Genomic DNA, 21,726 nt, shown 5'->3' with positions numbered 1-21,726 from the left:
ATTTGACTGACATTGATTTCGCCGACAATATTAATTAACTGACAATGTTTTCATGGACACTCATTTTACCAATATTGATTTTATGTTTATCTTCCAATCGTACTGAATGACTATCATTAGCAGGTAAACATAGAATCAATGTCGGTCATGACAATTAATATTGTCGGTCAAATGGTGTCAATTAAGATATTATCGGTGAAATGATTGTGAGTAATTTGATATAAACTCTATTAATATAAATACACAATAATGCTAGAATGCAAACAATATGTTCACTTCTTTATTTCTAATCTTTTATACATGAAAATTTTTTTAACATATTGTGATGAGATTCTGCCAATTAAAATGAGACCAAACACGACATGCTATTAGTATTGAGTGTGATTAGTAAAATCACGAAGCATACACCAGAAATTCCAGAAATACAAGAAAATGCAATTATGTTATTCATACAATAAAGAAATGATTTTATAAAACAGGTATATAATTTCAGAGAACAACTGCAATGCATAAACTCTTATTCTCTCATCTATGATTTTAAAATAATCCACTTAGTATACAAAATCAATTGATATATTTCAAATATATTTGGATGTGCTTTTGGATTTGTCAGAAGCACTTTCAGATGATTTTAAGTTGTGTATATCTAAGTCGTCCAGAGAGATATCAAATTAAAAAAGTAACAATCTACAGTCATAGTATATACTATTGTCACGTCATATGAAGTTCTTTCAAGAATTTGATTATTTTGATTATAAGTATTGGTAGGAACTATTAATTAATTTGGCTCAAGTCAAGAATACACACACAATGTATTTACTAAATTTTCGGACCCGAAATAATACGTAGTTTAACCGTGACAGCCGTTTTAATTTTCTGGTGTGCATATGAGATTAACAAAGTTAGTAAATGATATTTTAATTTAAATAATTCCGTGTCCGAATAGAATTCAACGAATGATTCGCAAAGCTGATTTAATAATAAATAATTGCGTTAAGGGACGTAAAGGATTTGTTTATTAGAGAAATATGAAAAATATTATCAATAAAAAACTCGCCCATTTTGTTGAGGATGCACTTGCTGGCAGGAATTGTGGCTCACGATGTCGAAGTGCATTATCTGAAGCATTATCTGAAATAATATTGCCTATATTTGACTTATCAATTGATCAGATTAATATAATTTAAAAAATATAATATATAATTAATCATTTTTGTTAACAATGACCGAGCAATTCTTCCTGTTTATACAACGACATAAAAGTGAATTACAGGAAAGCAGGAAATCCTTAGTGGATGCTGTAATTAAGAGACTTACAGTTTTTGAACGAGCTACGAAAAATTTAGGCGATAAAAAAGAAAAGCTAATGAGCATTTATGAGATTGTTGTGCACTTGAAGGAAAATCCAATGGAGGTGCAGTCTTTGAATAAATATTTTCACGCGTGGATATTGAATCAATTAACAAAGAGCAATTATCTAAATGACAAAATCAGTATTATTCAGAATTTCCTCGTATGTTTGACCGATATGACGTCCAATTCTCAACCAAGATTGTTTGCCATTTTACGTGCTCTGCGAAGCGACAGGATTGCCTTGTGTCCAAACGATTTTTCACAAAGAGATGTGAAAGTTTTAAAAGTCATTAACTGTTTCCAGACATTGTTAACGGTGCATACCGTTACAAAATCAATTGTAGTATTTAAATCTATAATTTTATTCGTTGCTGGAATCGCTGAACATTTATGCAACGAAAAACTGAAAAGTATCTAAAGAAATATTTCAATTGCATTAGTTCCACAAATTCTTTAAATTCTATGGAGGCAGCATATAAATTATTCTTAGACTTGAACATGTCTATAAACGAGAGATTCGATAATCGGAAATTTATTTTGCCATTATTTCAGTTCTGTGAAATTACCGAGATACGGAAATTTGTTGAAAATAACATTCGCGAGGTGTACACTGTTATCGAGCAAACAATTATTGGAAGCAGTTCGGATACCAGTCATCTGATAGTATCAAAGATAGGCTGCTATGATCTCGTTGGAATTATATTCGCGAAAATAAACATAGATGAGATAGAAAATCCTGACAGTGTAATTACACAAAATGCCTTTGATGACGTAGTAACTGGAAAAGATCTGGTAAAAAATCTAACAGCAACGCACAACACGTACGTATGTTTAAGACACCTGATCCAGAACACAAAGTGATAATAAGACTACTACGGTTCTGCATACAATTTTTCCATATCAGTTGTCTGCTTAAGAACAAATGAAGGTGCCTACATGGGCATCTTGGCTGAGAGTAAGAAGAAGGAACAACTGATCTGGGCAAACCTTGTGGATAGTCAGAAGCGGTACAATCCTCAACAAACTTTGAAGGAATATCCGCAGAACTATAAAAAATTGGTTAATATAAGTATATAATATAAATATAATCTGACTTGCTGTTCCTTGAACGAGGACATAGATGCTTATGATTACAATGAGGCTGTTGTACGCAATAATCCTAACAATAGAGCTACCACAAAAGAAAGCATGAGTGTGTTATTTGAAAGCGACGAACTAAATAATCACGAATGCATGGCAACGATTTGTGGTGTGTTGAATCATATGGTATCAGAACAAATATCTGTAGCACCTGATGACGATGATTTCGTGATACCAACATGGTTGAAACTATTCTGCAATGCAACGGGTAGCGACAACGTTAAACTGTCCGTGCTGAAAATTGTATTGAACATGCAAACCGTATTCAAACCATATGCAAAATATTGTCTAAAGCCAATAATACGTTTGACCTATTCGTATTTATTACGAAATCCGTTGAACTATGTAATTACTGACATTATAGGGATGTTAATAAATTGGCAGAGTGTAGCCCAACCTGACACAACTAATGAGAAAATCATTGCGCAGAAGTTTTGGGAAATAATGATCGACAAAGCTATTGTGAACAAAACAGACGAGATTTCCAAAACTGTTTACAAATATAACACGTAAATGATAAAAATTATCCTTGAAATGTGGCATACTTGTTTGAAATTGCCACAGAATTTAAATAACAAAATGCAGACTGCACCTGAATCCACAGTATAGTTGATATTAATTTGTATGGTGAACGGAATAATTGACAAGATACTCGAAAAAAAGTAATGTCTTAGAGTTTGCAGAGAAATCTCTACAAAACTAGAAAGACGATGAGGAGACTGTTTTGCAGTGTTGCGAATGTTTTGGCTTTATCTTGAAACACTTAGACGAGCACAATAGTACTTCGAGCAGAAAGGAGCTCATAATTGAACGAATTAAAAGCGTATTAAAACAGATGCAAATATCGTGTATATACAAACAAATAAAATGCATTCGTGCAATATACAAAAGTTATCCAGATGCTGAAATAATTTATTTCGACTTCGTTACTGCGAACATGTTCTGGGTGGATAAAATGGAACAATCAGATTGCTTAGAAATATTTTTGCAGTGTACACCAAAGCTCAATGTAGAACGGGTATTGAAAGAATTAGAATACATGAAGTTTCATGTGATCTATTAAAAAACAAAGTTTTACCTTATGTGAAGATAGCATTGCAGGTCACTCATACTTTGGTTTCTATTGTTTCTACATCGTATCTATTGTCTCAAACTGCTTTGGTGTTACATATATCAAATATGATTCTTTTGAATACAGAGAATGCGCCTACGACATATTTATAGATATTTATAAGAAGTATGTTGAAGATACGTCTGATGAGGATGATGTAAGGAAATGGTTGTACAGTAGCAAAGAAATGTTATTTAATGGCATATTAGATCCCACTGAACAAATACAAGAGAAGATTTTAGACTTTTGGACTCAAGATGCACACCTAGAGCTCACTTGTGAAGAAAGATTACTGAAATGTTTGAATGTGTATACATTTGGTTCTGGTAAGAATTTTGTGCTTTTTATGATATGGATCTCACTAAGAAATCAAAAAATTATATGCAGATGATATTTAAAGGACCTTTGTTTGAAGGTTGCTGCTACAATGATTATAAAATCACACCCTGATGGAGAACAAGAAATCTTGGATCGAAAGCTCTTGTGTTTGTTCCATCTCTTGCTGGTAAAATGAACCAAACGTTTAACCAAATGAGTGCTTCTTTTACAAATTCGTTCGATTCTGAATATTTTTATCGATTCAGAATGTATGAATTCTATAAGCTAATATGCTCGAGTGAGCCCACATCATGATGAGGAGACTTCCACAGAAGAATCCTCCTAGGCCTCATTGAGGTCCGATGACCATTCAGTCTCCTATTAATATTATAAGAGCCGAGTCTAGCATGACGGTTGACGCTTCTGTCATGTATTACTTTATTTATGTAAGGAATACCCAAGTCTTCATGAAGAATATCATTGGGGACGTACCATGAAGCGTAAGTTAAGGCACGAAAAATTTTTGACTGGATTCTTTGTATGATTTTTAGGTTAGACTTGGAGGCACAACCCCACAGCTCTATTTTCCATATGTCTATAAGGGCTTTAATATTAAATTTGTTCGAATCTAAATATACATCGTCATATATGAACACAAATGCCGAGTTTGACCTACAGGCCACACAAGATCCAGAATTTGAATCGAACTTTGGCGATGACGAACCTATATCAATATCCGTTATAAAACATGTTCATTTTAACTGATGTAATCTATTACAGGATGAAATCCTGAAAGCCGCTGTGATGAAATATGGAAAAAATCAATGGAGTCGAATAGCATCCCCCTTACACAGAAAGTCAGCCAAACAATGTAAAGCACGATGGTTCGAATGGTTGGATCCAAGCATCAAGAAAACCGAATGGAGCAGAGAAGAAGACGAGAAATTGTTGCATCTTGCCAAATTGATGCCTACACAATGGAGAACCGTTGCACCAATTATTGGACATACTGCAGCTTAATGTATAGAACGTTATGGATACTTACTGTGAGTTATCTTGATTATCACAGAAAATATTTGTATAATTTAGATTTGTACATAATTCATGTTTTTTCCCTATTTAGTCATCAAGCTTAAAAAAAAGAAGAAGGTGATGCTCTCAAACTCAAACCAGGAGAAATTGATCCAAATCCGGAAACAAAAGCTGCTAGACCTGATCCAAAAGATATGGATGAAGATGGTAAATCTATTTTATAAGCAATATATTATACTCTTTTTCCATTTAAAGAGTACAATAGTAGTAATTTTCAGAACTGAAGATGTTGTCTGAGGCACGTGCTTGCAAATACGCAGGGCAAGAAAGCAAAACGTAAAGCTAGGGAGAAGCAATTGGAAGAAACCTGCAGACTGGCTGCTCTACAAAAACGTGGAGAATTGAGAGCTGCTGGTATTACAGTCTCGCAAAAGAATAAATGCAAACGTGGGGTTAATTACAACTCTAAAATTCCATTCGAACTGGATTGCAACAACTGGATTTTATGATACGTCGAACGAGCATGTAGATCCACTCGTCGCCTTTTCTAGGATGAGACAGCAACATTTAGATGGGGAATTGAGGCAAAAGGAGGAAGGAATGGAACGAAGGAAAGAATTCAAAGTGGCACGCCCCACCCGCAAAGTGGGTACCCCATTGGATCCCTCAATCGGTGTTGATTACGCGTAGCTTCGTCCCTGTCGGACAGAGACAAGCGAGCAGCGAAGCACATGGCGGCAAAACATCGTGTACATGTTACCGACGAACATTTTCTCGACCTACTCGAAATGTATATCGTTCTGACACTTTTACCGGACCGTTTCTTCTTCAGAAATGTCTACAGAATCCAATCCTGAGTAGAGTTTTCGTGCCGAACAAAACACTTTCGTAAAACTACAAAAATATTGCGCAGAAACTGCTCACGTCGACACTTTTTTAAATTTTGACATTAATTTATTGCTATTTAGGACCAAAAACAATTAATAAATTACATGCTACTATATTCGGAAACTCTCCCCTATCTTTTAACAGCAATTAGAACTTTCTAACGTTTATACTTTCCATGCAATACCTCATTTTTGTCGAAAATTTTGGGTTTTTACAAAAGTTCGTTTATTTAAAAAACTGAGGGTGATGGAGAAGTTCGGTTTTCGGATTCTTGTTCAAGGAGTGAAGCTCTACAAGAATTTTATGGTGGCTATAGGAACTCAAAAATCGTGTCGAATAGTGTAATCGTTCTACATTTTTCTGACCTATATCTGATGTAAGTGTAGTTTTACGAACATTTCTTGTAACTGTGCTGCTTGCTCCGAATGTTCAATATTGCAGTGTACTGAAAAATGTCGTTTCATCAATATTATTACTGCATTAGTCATGATCTAAAATATAATCTAGTGACAATTTATGAAAATACTTTAGCCTAAGTCTAGTTCTTTTCTCAGATACGTTGCACGGTGTTTCTTTTAATACATCAACAGTCAATCTGTAACAGAAAACATTATAAAAAATATCCTAATCATGAAAATGAAAAAGAAATTATGGAGGCTTGAAAGAATTTTGGAAAATTCACTAGATACTTTGGGACGCTGCAGAAATGCGATAATAGAGAACAATTCATCCAGAAAAATTGTGGAATATCCGATACGCGATTAATGTAAAATTACGTGCGGATCGCGGCCTAGGTTTTAGAAACGGACCACAACTCTTTGGAAGGTACCCAGCGCTGTTCACGTGGGACCTCTCTAGACTTACGGCCAGAACAAATTCCGTGCGCACGAGTCTATCGAGAGATGACCACGCCATACGGGCTAAACATCCCGATGACAGCCAGAACTCAAGAAACCCAATTAACAACGGACATCCTATTACCGAAAAGAAACAGACGTTCCCCATGAGTTCCTGCGTCGTCTCTCCCCGCCAGAAAAAGGGTTTCAGCAGACGAGGGTGATAAGGTGGCCGCCTGAGGGTATTTTGTGGGATCCTCTGTTGCCAGGAGCGACAGGGAAGGAAATCAGTTGCGGTCTGAGACTCGCCCTCTTGTCTCACATCAGTCTCACCTGAGTCTCACCCTCCACGAGATGGTCTAGCAATTAGAGATTCGAGCTCAACAGTTCTATTTGGCTAAGGGTGGGAACACCCTGTAAAATTAGTAGAAATAATTGTTCAACTTTCCATAAAAATAATTACACTTTATATCATATTTCTATAGTACAGGTTACATCAATACTATTTCCACCATTTAAATGTCCGCGCCGTATACACTCATTGCCTCTTACATAATAGTTCAATTGACAGTCAGAGAAAGGTATCTACCGGAAAGAACGTCCTTTAGTTTCTACTTTTTAAGTCGATAAAGTACTCAATTTGGACCGTGAAAGTTCGCCATATGCAGACTCATACGAATCTCGTTTATGGACAAACGTTGCCATCGGGAATTTCCTCATATTTTTAGTTTCGCTGTAGATTGCGGATTAAAATTTCTACTAGAGGCTTTAGAATTTTTTCGTATAGTTTTTTAATCTTTTTTGCCGATAAATTGTTTCAATCTTCAATAATTCTTAACTCTAATTCTTTAAGAGAATATGAATGCATGTTTCAGCTTTGTTTTCCAAATTTTCAAAAGTAAAATTTCTTCGAGAATCCTTCTTGTACCGTAGGATATTGATTGCTGGCCGTCACAGTTGACAAGTACTAGGATGACTAAATTAATAAAATTTTGTAGATTAAAACTTTTTAATAAGTATAGTAATGGTTGCCGTTTCTAGAGGCTGGACCGAGCGGTCGAGATTCCTACGGGGTGAAAAGTACAGGTCGAATATTGCGCCACGTGTTTCTGATGGAGCGTCAAGCAAACGGTTGCGCGAATAGAGTGAGATTGCAAGCATGATAAAGTGACAAGTTACATTGGTTGTCGGTGAGAATTGTTTCGCTTGGGGTTTAAAACTGTGGGGGCAGCACTATATATTTACCTGTGAAGCGTCAACCAATAAGAGAAAAGTAGTGTCCGTACCTACTGTACCTTAATATTTCTGGATGTTTTGCCTTAGATTCCATTGTTCAGTTCTGCTCAGTATTCCGAGGCAGTATTGTGAAAGCAATCAGGCATAGTTTATACAATTGTTCGCCTTGTTTTCCGTTGTTTGACAGTAAAGAACATATAAAAAATGCCCCGCATTATGATAAAAGGTGGTGTTTGGCGGAACACTGAGGTAAGATTCAACATCTAACCTGGAACTTACATTTTCATTATAAAATTATAAATTCTTTATAAAATTCATGTTCGTTTTAACACTTCGCCTTTTTAAAACTCCAAGCCGTAATCACATGCTTCGCTTAGGATGTCACGGTAGAATTTTTATTATTCAAAGCATATAATGGCAAAATGATAATAAATTGTTGATATAAGACAACATTAAAAAATTCGCATTCGTTATTTCGTCATAAAACGTGCAGAATATTTTGCTGAAACGTGTAGAATATACACAGTGTTCCAAATAAGTTTCGAGACTGGCCGAGGAAAACATCATTGAAATAAGATATATGAATATTTTTCGATTTTTTTATTCAGAATATTCTCCTCTAGTTTCAATATACTTGTTACAGCGATTCAAACGCGTATTCTAGCTCACTTTGTTCAATGGGGCACTTTTTATTTCAAAGTATCTTCTAATTAGCGGTAGTGTTTAAAATTCACTAAATGTAAATTTTCATTCAACTTTTACAATTGTAAGTACTTCAATCGTGCAGGTTACGAATGACCACTGTGGCATAACAGGAGAACCCATGGCCGGGTATATATGACCAACGTAGCAGTCAAAGTGTTAACTGATGTAATTTATTACAGGATGAAATCCTGAAAGCCGCTGTGATGAAATATGGGAAAAATCAATGGAGTCGAATAGCATCCCTCTTACATAGAAAATCTGCCAAACAATGTAAAGCACGATGGTTCGAATGGTTGGATCCAAGCATCAAGAAAACCGAATGGAGCAGAGAGGAAGACGAGAAATTGTTGCATCTTGCCAAATTGATGCCTACACAATGGAGAACCATTGCTCCAATTATTGGACGTACTGCAGCTCAATGTTTAGAACGTTATGAATACTTACTGTGAGTTATCTTGATTATCATAGAAAATATTTGTGTAATTTAGATTTGTACATAATTCATGTCTTTTCCTTATTTAGTGATCAAGCTCAGAAGAAAGAAGAAGGAGATGATGCAGCAGATGATCCTCGCAAACTCAAACCAGGAGAAATTGATCCAAATCCGGAAACAAAACCAGCTAGACCTGATCCAAAAGATATGGATGAAGATGGTAAATCTATTTTATAAGCAATTACTTCTTTTTCCATCTAAGGAGTATAATAGTAGTAATTTTTAGAACTGGAGATGTTGTCTGAGGCACGTGCCAGGCTTGCAAATACTCAGGGCAAGAAAGCAAAACGTAAAGCTAGGGAGAAGCAATTGGAAGAAGCCCGCAGACTGGCTGCTCTACAAAAACGTAGAGAATTGAGAGCTGCTGGTATTACTGTCTCGCAAAAAAATAAACGGAAACGTGGGGTTAATTACAACTCTGAAATTCCATTCGAGAAACGGCCTGCAACAGGATTTTATGATACGTCGAATGAGCATGTAGATCCACTCGCTGTCGACTTTTCTAGGATGAGACAGCAACATTTAGATGGTGAATTGAGGCAAGAGAAGGAAGAAATGGAACGAAGGAAAGACAAGCAGAAGCTAAAACAACGCAAGGAGAATGATATTCCAATGGGAATGCTCAATAATGAAGAGCCAATAAAGAAAAGGAGTAAATTAGTTTTACCAGAGCCACAGATATCTGACCAAGAATTACAACAAGTTGTTAAACTTGGGAGAGCATCCGAGGTACAGTGTTATATCATACATACACCCTAGTTTATAAAATATATGGATATTTCTAATTTTTACATTTTATAATAGGTTGCTCGTGAGGTTGCAACTGAAAGTGGAATCACATTATCAGATAGTTTGCTTGCCGATTATTCTCTACCAACAAATACAGCTATAACACCTCGCACCCCAGCTGCTACTGATAGAATTCTGCAAGAAGCCCAGAACGTTATGGCCCTTACTCACGTAGATACTCCATTAAAGGGTAGGTAATATACTTTACATAATTGGAGATGAGACATGTTGGAGATGCAACGCTTTGACTTTTTAATTTACAGGTGGTTTAAATACACCATTAAACAATTCAGACTTTACCGGTGTTGTTCCTACTGCAAACGCCATAGCTACACCAAATACAATTTTGGCTACACCTTTTCGTTCGCAACGTAGCGACGGAACTCCAGCAAATTCTTTCAATACGCCGACTTCTGTACGAACACAAAACGGAGTTCTGGCAACTACACCTGTTCGTGACAAGCTCAGCATTAATCCAGATGAGAATATTGATGGTTCAGAGACTCCTCTGGTTCAGAAGCAAGTTAAAGAACAATTACGTGCTGGTCTCAGCACTCTTCCAGCCCCACGGAATGATTATGAAATAGTAGTCCCTGAAGGGGAAAATAAAGATGAAAATGCATCCACACCTGCGACTGAAATCGTCGAAGATCAAGCTGATATAGACGCCAGACGACAGCAAGAATTAATGGAGCAGAGTGCGTAATGATATGACTGCAAAAACGTTCCTATCTCATATGAAATACTTTCTTCAATACAGTTATAATTGTACTTTGTAGGAAAGAGGGAATTATCGCGTAGATCACAAGTTATACAACGAGATTTACCACGGCCTATTGATGTGAACATGAATATTTTGAGGCCGTTTATGGATACTTCGTTAACAGACTTGCAAAGGGTGCGAACACGTAGAGTTCATTACTGTTTAAGACAGTCGTTTTATATAATTATTGTTAATAGGTATTTCATTTTAGGCTGAGGAATTAATTAAAAGAGAAATGATCACAATGATGCAATATGACTCACTGCAAAATCCATTGCAACAAAATCGTAAGGGTGGCTCGAGTTCTGTAGCTCAAGCTTATTTAGAACAGCATCCCTACATTAACTTTGATGAAGACGACCTTACTGCGGTAAGTTTTGATATGCAATGTACCCTATTTGAATTTTTATACTCAGTTATTTCACTATATTTTTATGATTTAGGCTAAAAAACTCTTAATCGAAGAGATGTCAGTTGTAAAGGATGGTATGGCACATGGAGAGCTCAGTTTAGATTCTTACACAACAGTGTGGGAGGAGTGCTTGTCCCAGATTTTGTATTTGGAAACCCAGAAACGTTACACACGAGCGACTCTAGCTTCGAAAAAGGATAGAGTGGAAGCGTGTGAAAGAAAATTGGAAGAAAATCGAATGCACATGACTGGAGAAGCTAAACGAGCTGCTAGAATGGAAAAAAAACTAAAAGTTCTCACTGGAGGATACCAGGTATTTAGATTTATGTAACTCTAAAAAATTCATGAAATTTAATATTAGCTGCTCATTCATACAATTATTGCAATTACAGACTAGAGCACAAGTATTAACGAAACAGTTACATGATTTATGGGAGCAAATAGAGCAGGCACATTTAGAACTTTCGACGTTCAAATTTTTACAAACCCAAGAAGAGGCAGCGGTACCAAGACGAGTAAATGCACTTATGGAAGATGTTAATAGACAAACAGAGCGAGAACGCGTTTTGCAAGCACGATACGCGCAATTACAAGATCAGTTGCAATAATATTGAATATCGGTAAAATCATGATTCATTGTACCATACATTTCGAATACTGTAGACGTTTTATGAAATATAAGAACTTACTTTGCATATTTAAAGAAATGATGTTTAGGGTAATTTCACGCCAAATTGTTTATGTTTTGCGACGAAATGAATGAACTCTCATATTCACACTCCTTTTAGTTCCGCGTGTTCTGCACTCTATTCCACTTGAACAAAATTTCTGACATCGATGGCAGAAAGTGATTAATTTGGCGCAAAATGGCTCCATTTACAAGAAAGTCTCAGTAAGCATTCTCTTGGGTAGTAATTTTATGATAAACAATTCCTTTCACATTTCAAGACTTAATAAATTTAATGTGAATATAATTTATTGTATGTAAAAAGTTAGAAACATTCATAGTTGTTAAATGGAAAAGTATAAAAAATAAGTCTTGAAATCAATTCTTACTTTAGCATTGTTATTTATTTGATCAAAACTCATTTGATAAAATTTATTATTACCATAAGTGTACTATTCATTTTGTTTGGTTTTTAAGGGAAAGAATTAAACATGTAAATTATTAATTAAAATACTAGTAGTGTAGGACAAATTTTGCCTCTAAACGTCAACATTCAAAAAATGTGTAAATAGTGATAGTTTGTATATTTTAAAATACTGTGTAGTTATAAAATGTAATTATAATTTCGAAGACATTTCATTAAAACTTAGTCTATTAATTCTTTAATCCTGATTTGAATTTTAAATATAAATAATTAATTACGAAATTATTTAATGGATGAATTATAAATATTAGCTTTGCATATTTCAACTGACCCGTTTTTAAAGCAGACATGTAAATAGTTTAAAAGTTCAAGTAATCTATTAAATTGTTTGATTTAATTAAATTGGTAAAAATACATTCGTATACAAAATATATTATATGCCTATAATTGCAAGTAATGTCATGATCAAGCATAACTATACCTAAGTTTGAATGATTTGAAGCTATGGCCAGTAGCCAACATATGTACGGTCTAGAATATTTAAGTCGGTTGCTTGATCCAGGAAGCATTGAATCTAAAAATTTAATTAAATTTGTAACTCAACATCAAGAAATAATTTGTATCAGAGACTACGCTTGTTATTAAAATGAAGAAGAATAGTAGATAGGTGATCTGGGACACTGTATAAAATATTATCTGTTCCTCAGGAGTTAGATGATCATTATTCATGGCTGCTCGAGGAGTTTATTGTCATCTTCTCCATTTAGTATAACATAATATCTACCAAAATATTTGTTCTCGTGTTGAACCTTCAATTGCTCTAGAATAATCAAAGTCGGTTTGATTCCGTTTAATTTTTTGGTAATAGCTTTGATCTTTTTTATAGGCATCCATCTAATGTCCGCGATATCATCTCCATCTTCTCGCTGTTTTTTGTTCACATGTTCAGTCAAATTTAAGGGCTTGTGAACAAAAAAAAGATAGGATAGGACCTGCCTAGTTCCTGAGCGCTTTTAACGTATGTACCATTATAGATCGTAGAAGATATTTTTCAGTGAAAGATCTGAGCAAACCAAGAATTTGATCTGTTAAACGAAACGGCATTCATTCAGGAATCCTCAGATCAACACCGACGTCGAATGCTAATCCAAAATCGATTCCCAAACAACGACCAGATTGAACTGCGATCAGAAGATTTCCAAGATGTCGATCACCGGTACCCAAACTCCAATGAGCAATGCACATGGTGGCAAAAGTGGTGACAAAATTTCGACACATCACAACGACGCTTTCTACAGATGGACATGATTTTACTTATAAACTCGTTCATTTTAGCGATCACTTTTGCTGCGCTGTATTTCACCATTGCCTCTTTATATCTCTCAACTTGCTTTAGAGGGTGTGGCGCTTTGAATCCACTCTTCATAGTGTACATCTATCGCCTTGTACTGTTTTTCTTCTTCCGCGGATAATGTAATGTATATAAACTCTTGCAGAGATCTTATATTGCCTATCCATTGTATTAGCCCCACTGCCTTGAACAAAAAAATCACCTGTATAGAATAAATATATTTATTATTTGTTCTCATAAAAAAACAGGAAGTTTTCTGCATTTGCAAACTCACCTGATACGTGTCTCTGATTGCAAATAGCATGAATCCGCAACGTTTTATTCATAACAGTGAACAACTGTTGTAACCTTTGTTCTTGTCTCAAATCTTCACCGAACTTCACCAGGAAGGAACACTCTTTTGCATCGTTACTAATCATAACGATTTGTGTAGGCTTCCGGAGAGATTTGAGCACCTTCTCTGAAGATTCTAGCTTCATGATTTTGGCATGATACTGTGGCATAAGCCTCAGTGTACTGTCCAGGTATTTCGATGTCTTTCCCAGAAAATCTATGCAACCGTGGACTATAGTTTTGCAAATGCGTTTTATCTTTACGTTTAGCAAATGACTTCTTGATGTTTTCAGTCATCTGGTATACAATTTGCTTAATTTGCTCAGGTTAAATTTTTTATTTGAGCTTCATAGGTTTTGATCTCATTGGATATTGTTCCTGGTCTTAAATTGTGTTCAGTCACCTGTTTATTTGGATATGTTACCGTGAATGACCGAAATTGGAGAATGTCGACTTTCACCGGTGAATATCAACAGATACCAAATACGTCGGTGAAAGATTGAATATTTCATTACATTGTTGTACATTCGGACCCTCTCCGGTGTGTGTCGACAATCACAGATATGCTCTGGTGGAGGTCCAAAACAGAAGAGTCAAAAAACAAATGACTGGCTCTCTCCCGCCAAATCCTTTGTTCTGCTCGGTGTCAATCAGCTTTGTCAGTCTTATGCAAGCTTTGATAACGCGAGCAACGTTTTCTTAATTTTTTTTCCGATACCCTAATTTATACTAAATGGATACTGCAGTAAATCGTGATCTTTTTCTTGAAAAGTTAAATGCATTAATTGCAGGTAAACGAGAAGACAATTGTTTTTATTTTTCTCAAGAAAAGTATTCTAAAATACTTTCTGAAGTGGTTTCTGCTAAAATTAAATGCAACACACCTTTGGATTACAGACGATTAAAACGTTTTGATGTTTTAAAAATTAATGATAAAGAGAAGTTAATTGTACCATTAAAACCAGGGGAAACGAACATACAGTATTATGTTACCAATGAAGAATTGTACAGTATACTATATGAAACTCACACCAGAATAGGCCACGGAGGAAGAACACGTATGCTTAAAGAGTTGCAAGTTAAATACAAAAATATTACATATGAAGTTGTAATGTTATATTTAAATTTATGCAAACAGTGTCAAGTGAAACACAGTGCACCTAAGAAAGGTATTGTTGTGAAGCCAATGGTTAGTTCTGAATTAAACTCAAGATGTCAAGTTGATCTGATAGACCTGCAGTCAAACAGAAATGGCGAATATAAGTTCATAATGGTGTATCAAGATCATTTAACTAAGTTTGTCCAGCTACGACCTTTGAAAACTAAAAGAGCTGAAGAAGTAGCGCATTACATTCTTTCAATATTTTTAACATTTGGTGCACCAGCAATATTGCAATCAGATAATGGCAGAGAATTTAGTAATCAAGTCATATCCGAAATATGCGCTATGTGGAAAGATGTTAAAATAGTTCATGGAAAGCCTTGTCACAGTCAAACACAAGGCTCAGTTGAAAGGGCCAATCAGGATATACAGAATATGCTAACTGCATGGATGAACGATAACAATACAAATAAATGGTCAGATGGTTTATCCTTTGTTCAATTTGTTAAGAACACTACATACCACGAAGGAATACGCCAAAGTCCTTATGAAGCCATGTTTGCCGTTAAAGCAAAAAGAGGCATAGCATCGTCTTTTTTGCCTGGCGAACAAATCGCAAATATTGAAACTGAAGAACAACTCGAAGAAACTGCCAATACTTCTGAAACCGAAGAACAGCTTGAAGAAACTGTTAATGCTTATAAAAAAAATTTGAGCGGTGGTCATACCGAAAACCATATTTCAAAGAAAAATATTGAAGAGGACCTACAACCTACAACGTCTTCACATCAAATTCTGACTGAAAAACACGAGTTGATTTCTACAAAAAGAGCGGCCGCGAAAGAAAATCTTCTACTGCAAGCAACAAAAATGTTACGAGCCTTACAAAAACAATTTCCTACTGCTCAAATTGGTGATAATGTATGAATACAAGTCCCTGATGTCGACCGTGGTTGTACAGATAACCGAAATGTGTTAGCGGTTGTTGTTGGAATAGAAGACTCCAACTTCTATAAACTGGCAAATAAAAATGGCACTCTCAAGCAGTTTTACACACGTAATCAGTTCGTAATTTGTAAAGAAAAGTTACTTTCCATAGATGAGATTTCTTTTCAAGAAATGTCGCTGAGAGAAGCAGCTGCAGCTAATTCGAGAAGCAGGGGACAAGACTATAGACGCTGTCATTGCAAAAGGAAGTGTTCCACAAATAAATGCAGTTGTAAAAGCAAGGGACTCTTGTGCAATTCAAAGTGTCATAATAGTTTAAGTTGTTGCAATGAATAAGATTTGAATCACATAAGTAAGTAATTTTTTTATTACTATTATTTTCTTTTCTCATGTAGAATGTACCGTGTATTTTAAATTCTTGGTCATTCCTTTCAGAAAGAGAGGCGAAAAAGTTACGTCACCCTTGTGGCGTTTTATAGCGACTGAATTACGGAGAAGAAAATATAAATCTCCAACATGTTCAACATTCACCATTAGTGCATAGTGAATGTCAACATTTATCGGTGTAAGTCAGAAATAAGGGTATTTAGCAAATATTTCGGGTCATACACCAAGCGACATTCACCGGTGAAAGTCGACATTCTCCAGATTTCGGTGTTTTACTGTAACAGATATACTCTCTTTAGTAGCATGCTCATGGCTGTAGCAGGCCCTTGCGATAAGTCCTTCAAAAATTGAAGTAGATAATACTGCAAATATAATTCTGGCTGGACGAGGTTCTGCCAGTACTACACTGCCACTGTCACTACATTGCCTCTAGAAACTGATCGATTTCAGACTTCTTGTAGAGCATTTTTCGAATTTCATAGGTTCTATTTTCGTTTCACTTCGTTTCCTTCGTCTCTTCGTCCTCAAAATATTCAGATTTTAATAAGCAAGGAAAGTAATGAGCTACCTCAAAAAATTCATAGCTCGTTGCTTTTAATGTGGAATGCACGAATTCTTTACTTTAACATTACTGTTATCACATGGTAATGTAGCACAACAATACTTTGAAAGAGTGAAATAGCACTCCTGACTTCTCGAAAATGGCACTGTACAACACTCTCTTAGTTATTCCAAATTATAAGCTTTCAATGATTCTCTGATGACAGATACATCATTATTTCCAACATTAATTATTTTCAAGATTGCAGTGTTCTTTGTTAACAAAACAAAAAGTGTTGTGTCGTTCTGACACAACCTTGCCATCTTTGAAGCTACTTTACTAACTTGTTGTCAAACATGTACATTTATCATGAGATTAAGGACACTTTTCTGAAGAATTTTCTTCTATCAAGTATCTTTTTGCTATGTATTTTATTTTGCTATTATTCTTCTGACTTAATACTCTGTTTCAATCATTTTCAATTGCATGTTGAAAGTTACTGTACACAGTTGGTAAGTAATTCCTCTTTCCTCTTCGTTTGGTATAGTTTCTGAATCTTGTCGAGTTTCATTCACATTCCAATTTGTTAATGTCTTTTATAATGGTCTATTAATGAATTCAGTGGGATGATGGCGTCTTGTACGGACGATAGACTACTATTCCAAAACTTCAGGATGTTTTGCAAGTCATTTGGATCCTTTGCAGTTTTTAGAATTTTTATGAACCAGTTCATATCATTGATTATTCGCAATTTTTGTAGCATATGTATCCTCAGCTGTGTAGAGAGTGGATGAAGTTTCATCCACTGTTCTCTCATCTCGTTCACTGTACTACTTCTACTTGATCGTACAACCAGAACATTGTCAATTCACCGCCAAAGTATCGTTTCAGATATTTCACTTTCTCATCATCTTTTATACAGTCTTTGATAATTTTCTGGATTCTCTCTCATCTTGAATAATCATGAGAACATCCAATTTTTCCATAGGTCGTTCCAAATATTCTCTATGTTTCCATTTAATTTATTGTGTATACGTGTGTGAACTCCATTCCAGTGACACATGTTGCTCAAACATTCAAATAAGCCTTGAAGACAATGTTCTTTGACCAATACAGAATCTGTTTCGTAAGCTTTTTCATAAGCTGCTTTCGCTTTCTTTTAATTGTTAGATGTTCTGCTTTTCTGACGAACAGCATCTTCTTTTATCGTTTCAGCATTTTGATTCTGATTTTGAAGTATACAGGGTGTTCCACAATTATTTTAACAGCCGAAAATGAGGGGTAGCTAAAGTCATTTGAAGAAACTTTTTCCTTTGCGAAAATGCAATCTGCAGCTTTGTTTTCGAGTTATTAACGAAAAACACTGGCCAATGAGAGGTGACGGTGCGAGAGAGAGAGAGAGAGAGAGAGAGAGAGAGAGAGAGAGAGAGAGAGAGAGAGAGAGGGAGAGGGAGAGAGAGAGAGAGAGAGAGAGAGAGAGAGAGAGAGAGACCGCGAGAGAGTCCGCAGCACAGTAGGTCGGGACGGACTCGAGCCGCGTTCGAAGTATTGAACAAGTCACGAAGCATGAACTTACCGGATTTTTTTTATTACGTAAAAGTGATATTTTTAAGAAAAATTCTGTTCACCTGTACTTTAGAACGTCTGAAGAATATTTACTAATTTTTCGGACTCGAAATAATATGTAGTTTAGTGTTGTTTCCTCGGACGGCCGAACGACAAACAACAAGGGCCCACAGTCAAGGCCTGAATTTTTCGGCAGTGAAACGTCGACTTCGGAACGAACGCGTCGAATAAACGATTATTCGCGAAGGAGTCTCAGTGATCTTTCTTAATATCCACGAGTGATTCGGATTATCAGTGATTAATTAACTGATCAGTGCTCGGTGACAGTGCAATGTAAGTGAACTTCGCAAATAAACATACCACAGGTTCCTCCGACAGTATCCCTCGAATGTTGCGGTCATCGACCTGGGATCAGCTGTTCGTTGTACGAGGTCAGTACGTACGAGTCATATTTCTCTAATAAACAAATCCTTTACGTCCCTTAACGCGATTATTTATTATTAAATCAGTTTTGCAAATCATTCGTTAATCTTCACTGTACACCTTGCATAAAAATTTCATATGGTACACACGAGGTGTCATGCACATCAGAAAATTAAAACGGCTGTCACGGTTAAACTACATATTATTTCGAGTCCGAAAAATTAGTAAATATTCTTCAGACGTTCTAAAGTACAGGTGAACAGCGTTTTTCTTAAAAATATCACTGTTATGTAGTAAAAATAATCCGGAGAGTTCTCGCCTTGTGACTTGTTCAATACTTCGAACGCGGCTCGAGTCCGTCCCGACCTTCTGTTAAAGCCTCGTGCTGCGGACTCTCTCGCGGACCCTCTCCCTCGCACCGTCACCTCTCATTGGCCAGTGTTTTTCGTTAATAACTCGTAAACAAAGCTGCAGATTGCATTTTCGCAAAGGAAAAAGTTACTTCAAATGACTTTAGCTACCCCTCATTTTCGGCTGTTAAAATAATTGTGGAACACCGTGTATACTTCAAAATCAGAATCAAAATCTGACGATATAATTCTATTTATGCTTCTCCTTCTAGGCAATCCGATCTCTTCTCCATCGCTGCTATCTTTTTCGCTATCGCTGATTTTAATTTTATACCACTCGGTACTCGGCAAAGATTCCAACTGTTCATGCAGGAATCAATTCATGAATCAGCAGCGTACGCTTCATATAGCGGCACCGGTGGCCTGTAGGAGATTTTGTTGTAAACACGCGTGGCAGTCAACGTGTTAAGCAAACCAGTCATAAAAATGTTCCCTATGGAACAAGTGCAAGGATCTAACGTTTTTTAGTCATCAATTCAGACATCAAAACATACTGGATCTCATGAATCTTTAAACTTACAAATTCCACACATTCTCCAAACTTAGCCAGCAACGGTCACGATCAACATCGATGCATGGCAGGTAACCAATAGACCAAAGAAAAGGAGAACAACCTTCAATAACAACACAGATCAAAAACCTGTCAGCACATAAAATTGATTTGATATACTGGCACCTATAAGTAGCATAACTGGAAATTGAAACAATACTGCAAAACTCTCCCTAAAACCACCATTAATCTTCCAGAAATGTCTAAGAATCTATATAATGTGGTATAAGAAGACCAATTCAGCTTCAAAAGTATGGCGCATCACACGATAAAAATCAACTGTGTTAATCCCAAAATCTACAGATATCTTGTTAGATTCATGAAGGACAATAGTATTATTCGTCATAGTATTGTAATAAAACATTTACATCACTCAATGGATACTGAATTTATTAAGAATTAACTATCAACTCATAGACATAATGTAAGAAACATCATCAATGCTAAACAAAGAGTAACTAAAGAGCCGCTCAATCTGTTTTTTGTGGATCTGGAACCAGCAGAATATAACAAGGCAATATTTAAAGTTCAAAAATTACTAAACTGTATAATCCAAATTGAAATTTCTAGGAAATGAAGAGGAGTAACACAATGGCCACATGAAAATATATTGCAATAGAACTTTTGTATGTGTCAAATGTGGAACACCCCTGCTATATGTGCACTATGCGGGGGACTCCACCCTGCAAATTACAAAGGCTGTGATTGCTACCGCCAAATATACAAATCTGCTGACAACAATAATAACACAAAAAAGTGCCAAATCACTCCTACATCATATCTCTCAACTATAAAATCCACGCCTGCCCCATTTACTGCTGTGCCAAGTATTAGTTATGCGGAGGCTACTAAAAAGCAAAAAAGGATTATATACAGCGAAAAGAACACAACAACGAAAATAAAAATATCAGTGAAATCATAAATAAATTTTTTACAGAATTCAAAAATATGTTTGATCAATTAATACATCAAAATAGCATGATTTTGATCATGCTAACAATGTTTATGAGTAAAAACAATAGCTAAATTCGTAAGAATGGAATTCCTATGGAATGCCAATGGCATGTCTCAACATAAAGAGGAAATAAAAGTTTTCCTAAACCATCAACTAATTAATATTCTCCTTATCATATTTCATCATATTTCAAAATTTCACATTACAACCTTTACTTCATTAACCACCCAGAAAAAAATGCCCACGCAGGATCAGCAATATTAATGAAAAAACTCCATCAAGCACCATCAAGTACCGGATTATACTAAGGACCGCATTCAAGCTACGTCAATCAAGGTAAAATCCCTACTTTATGACATAACTGTTTCAGCAATTTATTGTCCTCTCCGACACAACTTGAAGAAAAATCATTTTGAAAACCTTTTCTCTACCATGGGTAATAAATTTTCACCACAACTAAAGGCAATGATCTGGCGAAAGTACTGCAGGATAAAAGATAATCATTCTTATCAACAGGTAGCCCTACTTATTGGCTTTCAGATCAACAAAAAGTTCCAGATCTTTTGGATTTTTTCTTACCATGGAAATCTGCAACTCATACTTGCATATAGAATCTAATCAAGACTTTTACATTAGTTCGTTTGTAATAAAGCACAAAAAAGTTCTCAGGTTACATAATACTAAAACTGATTGGGATTATTACCGGAACTACCTAAATGAAAATATAAACTTAAAAATAAGTTTAAAAACCCATGCTCAGCTAGAGGAATCCACTAATAAATTTACTTGCACTCTTCAATAGACAGCTAAACACGCCATACCGCGTATAATCACTAATGATCCTGTAGCAAATGTTCCATTTGAAATCAAAAGGCTGATTGCTGAAAAGAGAAAGGCAAGAGCAAGATGGCACAGGAGCCATGTTCCAGCTGACAAAATTAAACTCAATCAACTAACTAACAAACTAAAACATAGATTAATGAAATTGCGTGA

At 35.6% G+C, this 21,726-nt stretch overlaps 2 protein-coding genes, 1 long non-coding RNA gene and 1 pseudogene across 4 annotated transcripts; 2 read left to right on the top strand and 2 right to left on the bottom strand.

Annotated features, from left to right (window-relative positions):
* Positions 1 to 6,187: 6,187 nt before the first annotated feature.
* On the bottom strand, positions 6,188 to 6,919 carry LOC143260903 (uncharacterized). Its single transcript, XR_013035179.1, has 2 exons — positions 6,824 to 6,919; positions 6,188 to 6,437 (listed from the first exon to the last, which is right to left on the bottom strand). It is a non-coding gene; the product is annotated as an uncharacterized LOC143260903 (long non-coding RNA).
* Positions 6,920 to 7,728: 809 nt separating this feature from the next.
* Positions 7,729 to 13,671, top strand: LOC117217761 (cell division cycle 5-like protein). 2 transcript variants are annotated; one of them, XR_013035178.1, is made up of 12 exons: positions 7,844 to 8,163; positions 8,799 to 9,064; positions 9,142 to 9,272; positions 9,339 to 9,841; positions 9,917 to 10,091; positions 10,165 to 10,599; positions 10,681 to 10,799; positions 10,876 to 11,034; positions 11,108 to 11,389; positions 11,469 to 11,696; positions 13,054 to 13,185; positions 13,280 to 13,671. XR_013035178.1 is itself a non-coding variant. In XM_076527483.1 (11 exons), the coding sequence occupies exons 2-11, from the start codon at positions 8,119 to 8,121 to the stop codon at positions 11,682 to 11,684; spliced, it is 2,331 nt and encodes a 776-aa protein (XP_076383598.1). In that variant the 5' UTR covers positions 7,729 to 7,868; positions 8,002 to 8,118; the 3' UTR covers positions 11,685 to 11,783. The 2 variants fall into 2 exon arrangements, 1 of the variants encoding a protein (XP_076383598.1); XM_076527483.1 differs by lacking the exons at positions 13,054 to 13,185; positions 13,280 to 13,671 and having other exon boundaries at positions 7,729 to 7,868; positions 8,002 to 8,163; positions 11,469 to 11,783.
* Positions 13,492 to 17,980, bottom strand: LOC117217763 (DNA-dependent protein kinase catalytic subunit-like). The gene is made up of 2 exons (XM_033465589.2): positions 13,793 to 17,980; positions 13,492 to 13,720 (listed from the first exon to the last, which is right to left on the bottom strand). The coding sequence occupies exons 1-2, from the start codon at positions 14,019 to 14,021 to the stop codon at positions 13,590 to 13,592; spliced, it is 360 nt and encodes a 119-aa protein (XP_033321480.2). The 5' UTR covers positions 14,022 to 17,980; the 3' UTR covers positions 13,492 to 13,589.
* Positions 14,585 to 15,880, top strand: LOC143260905 (KRAB-A domain-containing protein 2 pseudogene; annotated as a pseudogene).
* Positions 17,981 to 21,726: the final 3,746 nt, after the last annotated feature.

Source organism: Megalopta genalis, unplaced genomic scaffold (assembly GCF_051020955.1).
Source record: "Megalopta genalis isolate 19385.01 unplaced genomic scaffold, iyMegGena1_principal scaffold0023, whole genome shotgun sequence".
In the NCBI taxonomy this organism is placed as follows: domain Eukaryota; kingdom Metazoa; phylum Arthropoda; class Insecta; order Hymenoptera; family Halictidae; genus Megalopta; species Megalopta genalis.
This window is presented reverse-complemented; position numbering and strand designations above follow the sequence as displayed.

What these genes read in the sequence shown, in the direction of transcription:
- LOC117217761 (XM_076527483.1), top strand. Translation starts at nt 8,119, where the DNA reads ATGCCCCGCATTATGATAAAAGGTGGTGTTTGGCGGAACACTGAG. An exon ending in AACTTGGGAGAGCATCCGAG is followed by an intron (nt 9,842 to 9,916) that starts GTACAGTGTTAT and finishes ATTTTATAATAG; the next exon opens with GTTGCTCGTGAGGTTGCAAC. An exon ending in CGTAGATACTCCATTAAAGG is followed by an intron (nt 10,092 to 10,164) that starts GTAGGTAATATA and finishes TTTAATTTACAG; the next exon opens with GTGGTTTAAATACACCATTA.
- LOC117217763 (XM_033465589.2), bottom strand. Translation starts at nt 14,021, where the DNA reads ATGCCACAGTATCATGCCAAAATCATGAAGCTAGAATCTTCAGAGAAG. An exon ending in CAATCAGAGACACGTATCAG is followed by an intron (nt 13,721 to 13,792) that starts GTGAGTTTGCAA and finishes TATTCTATACAG; the next exon opens with GTGATTTTTTTGTTCAAGGC.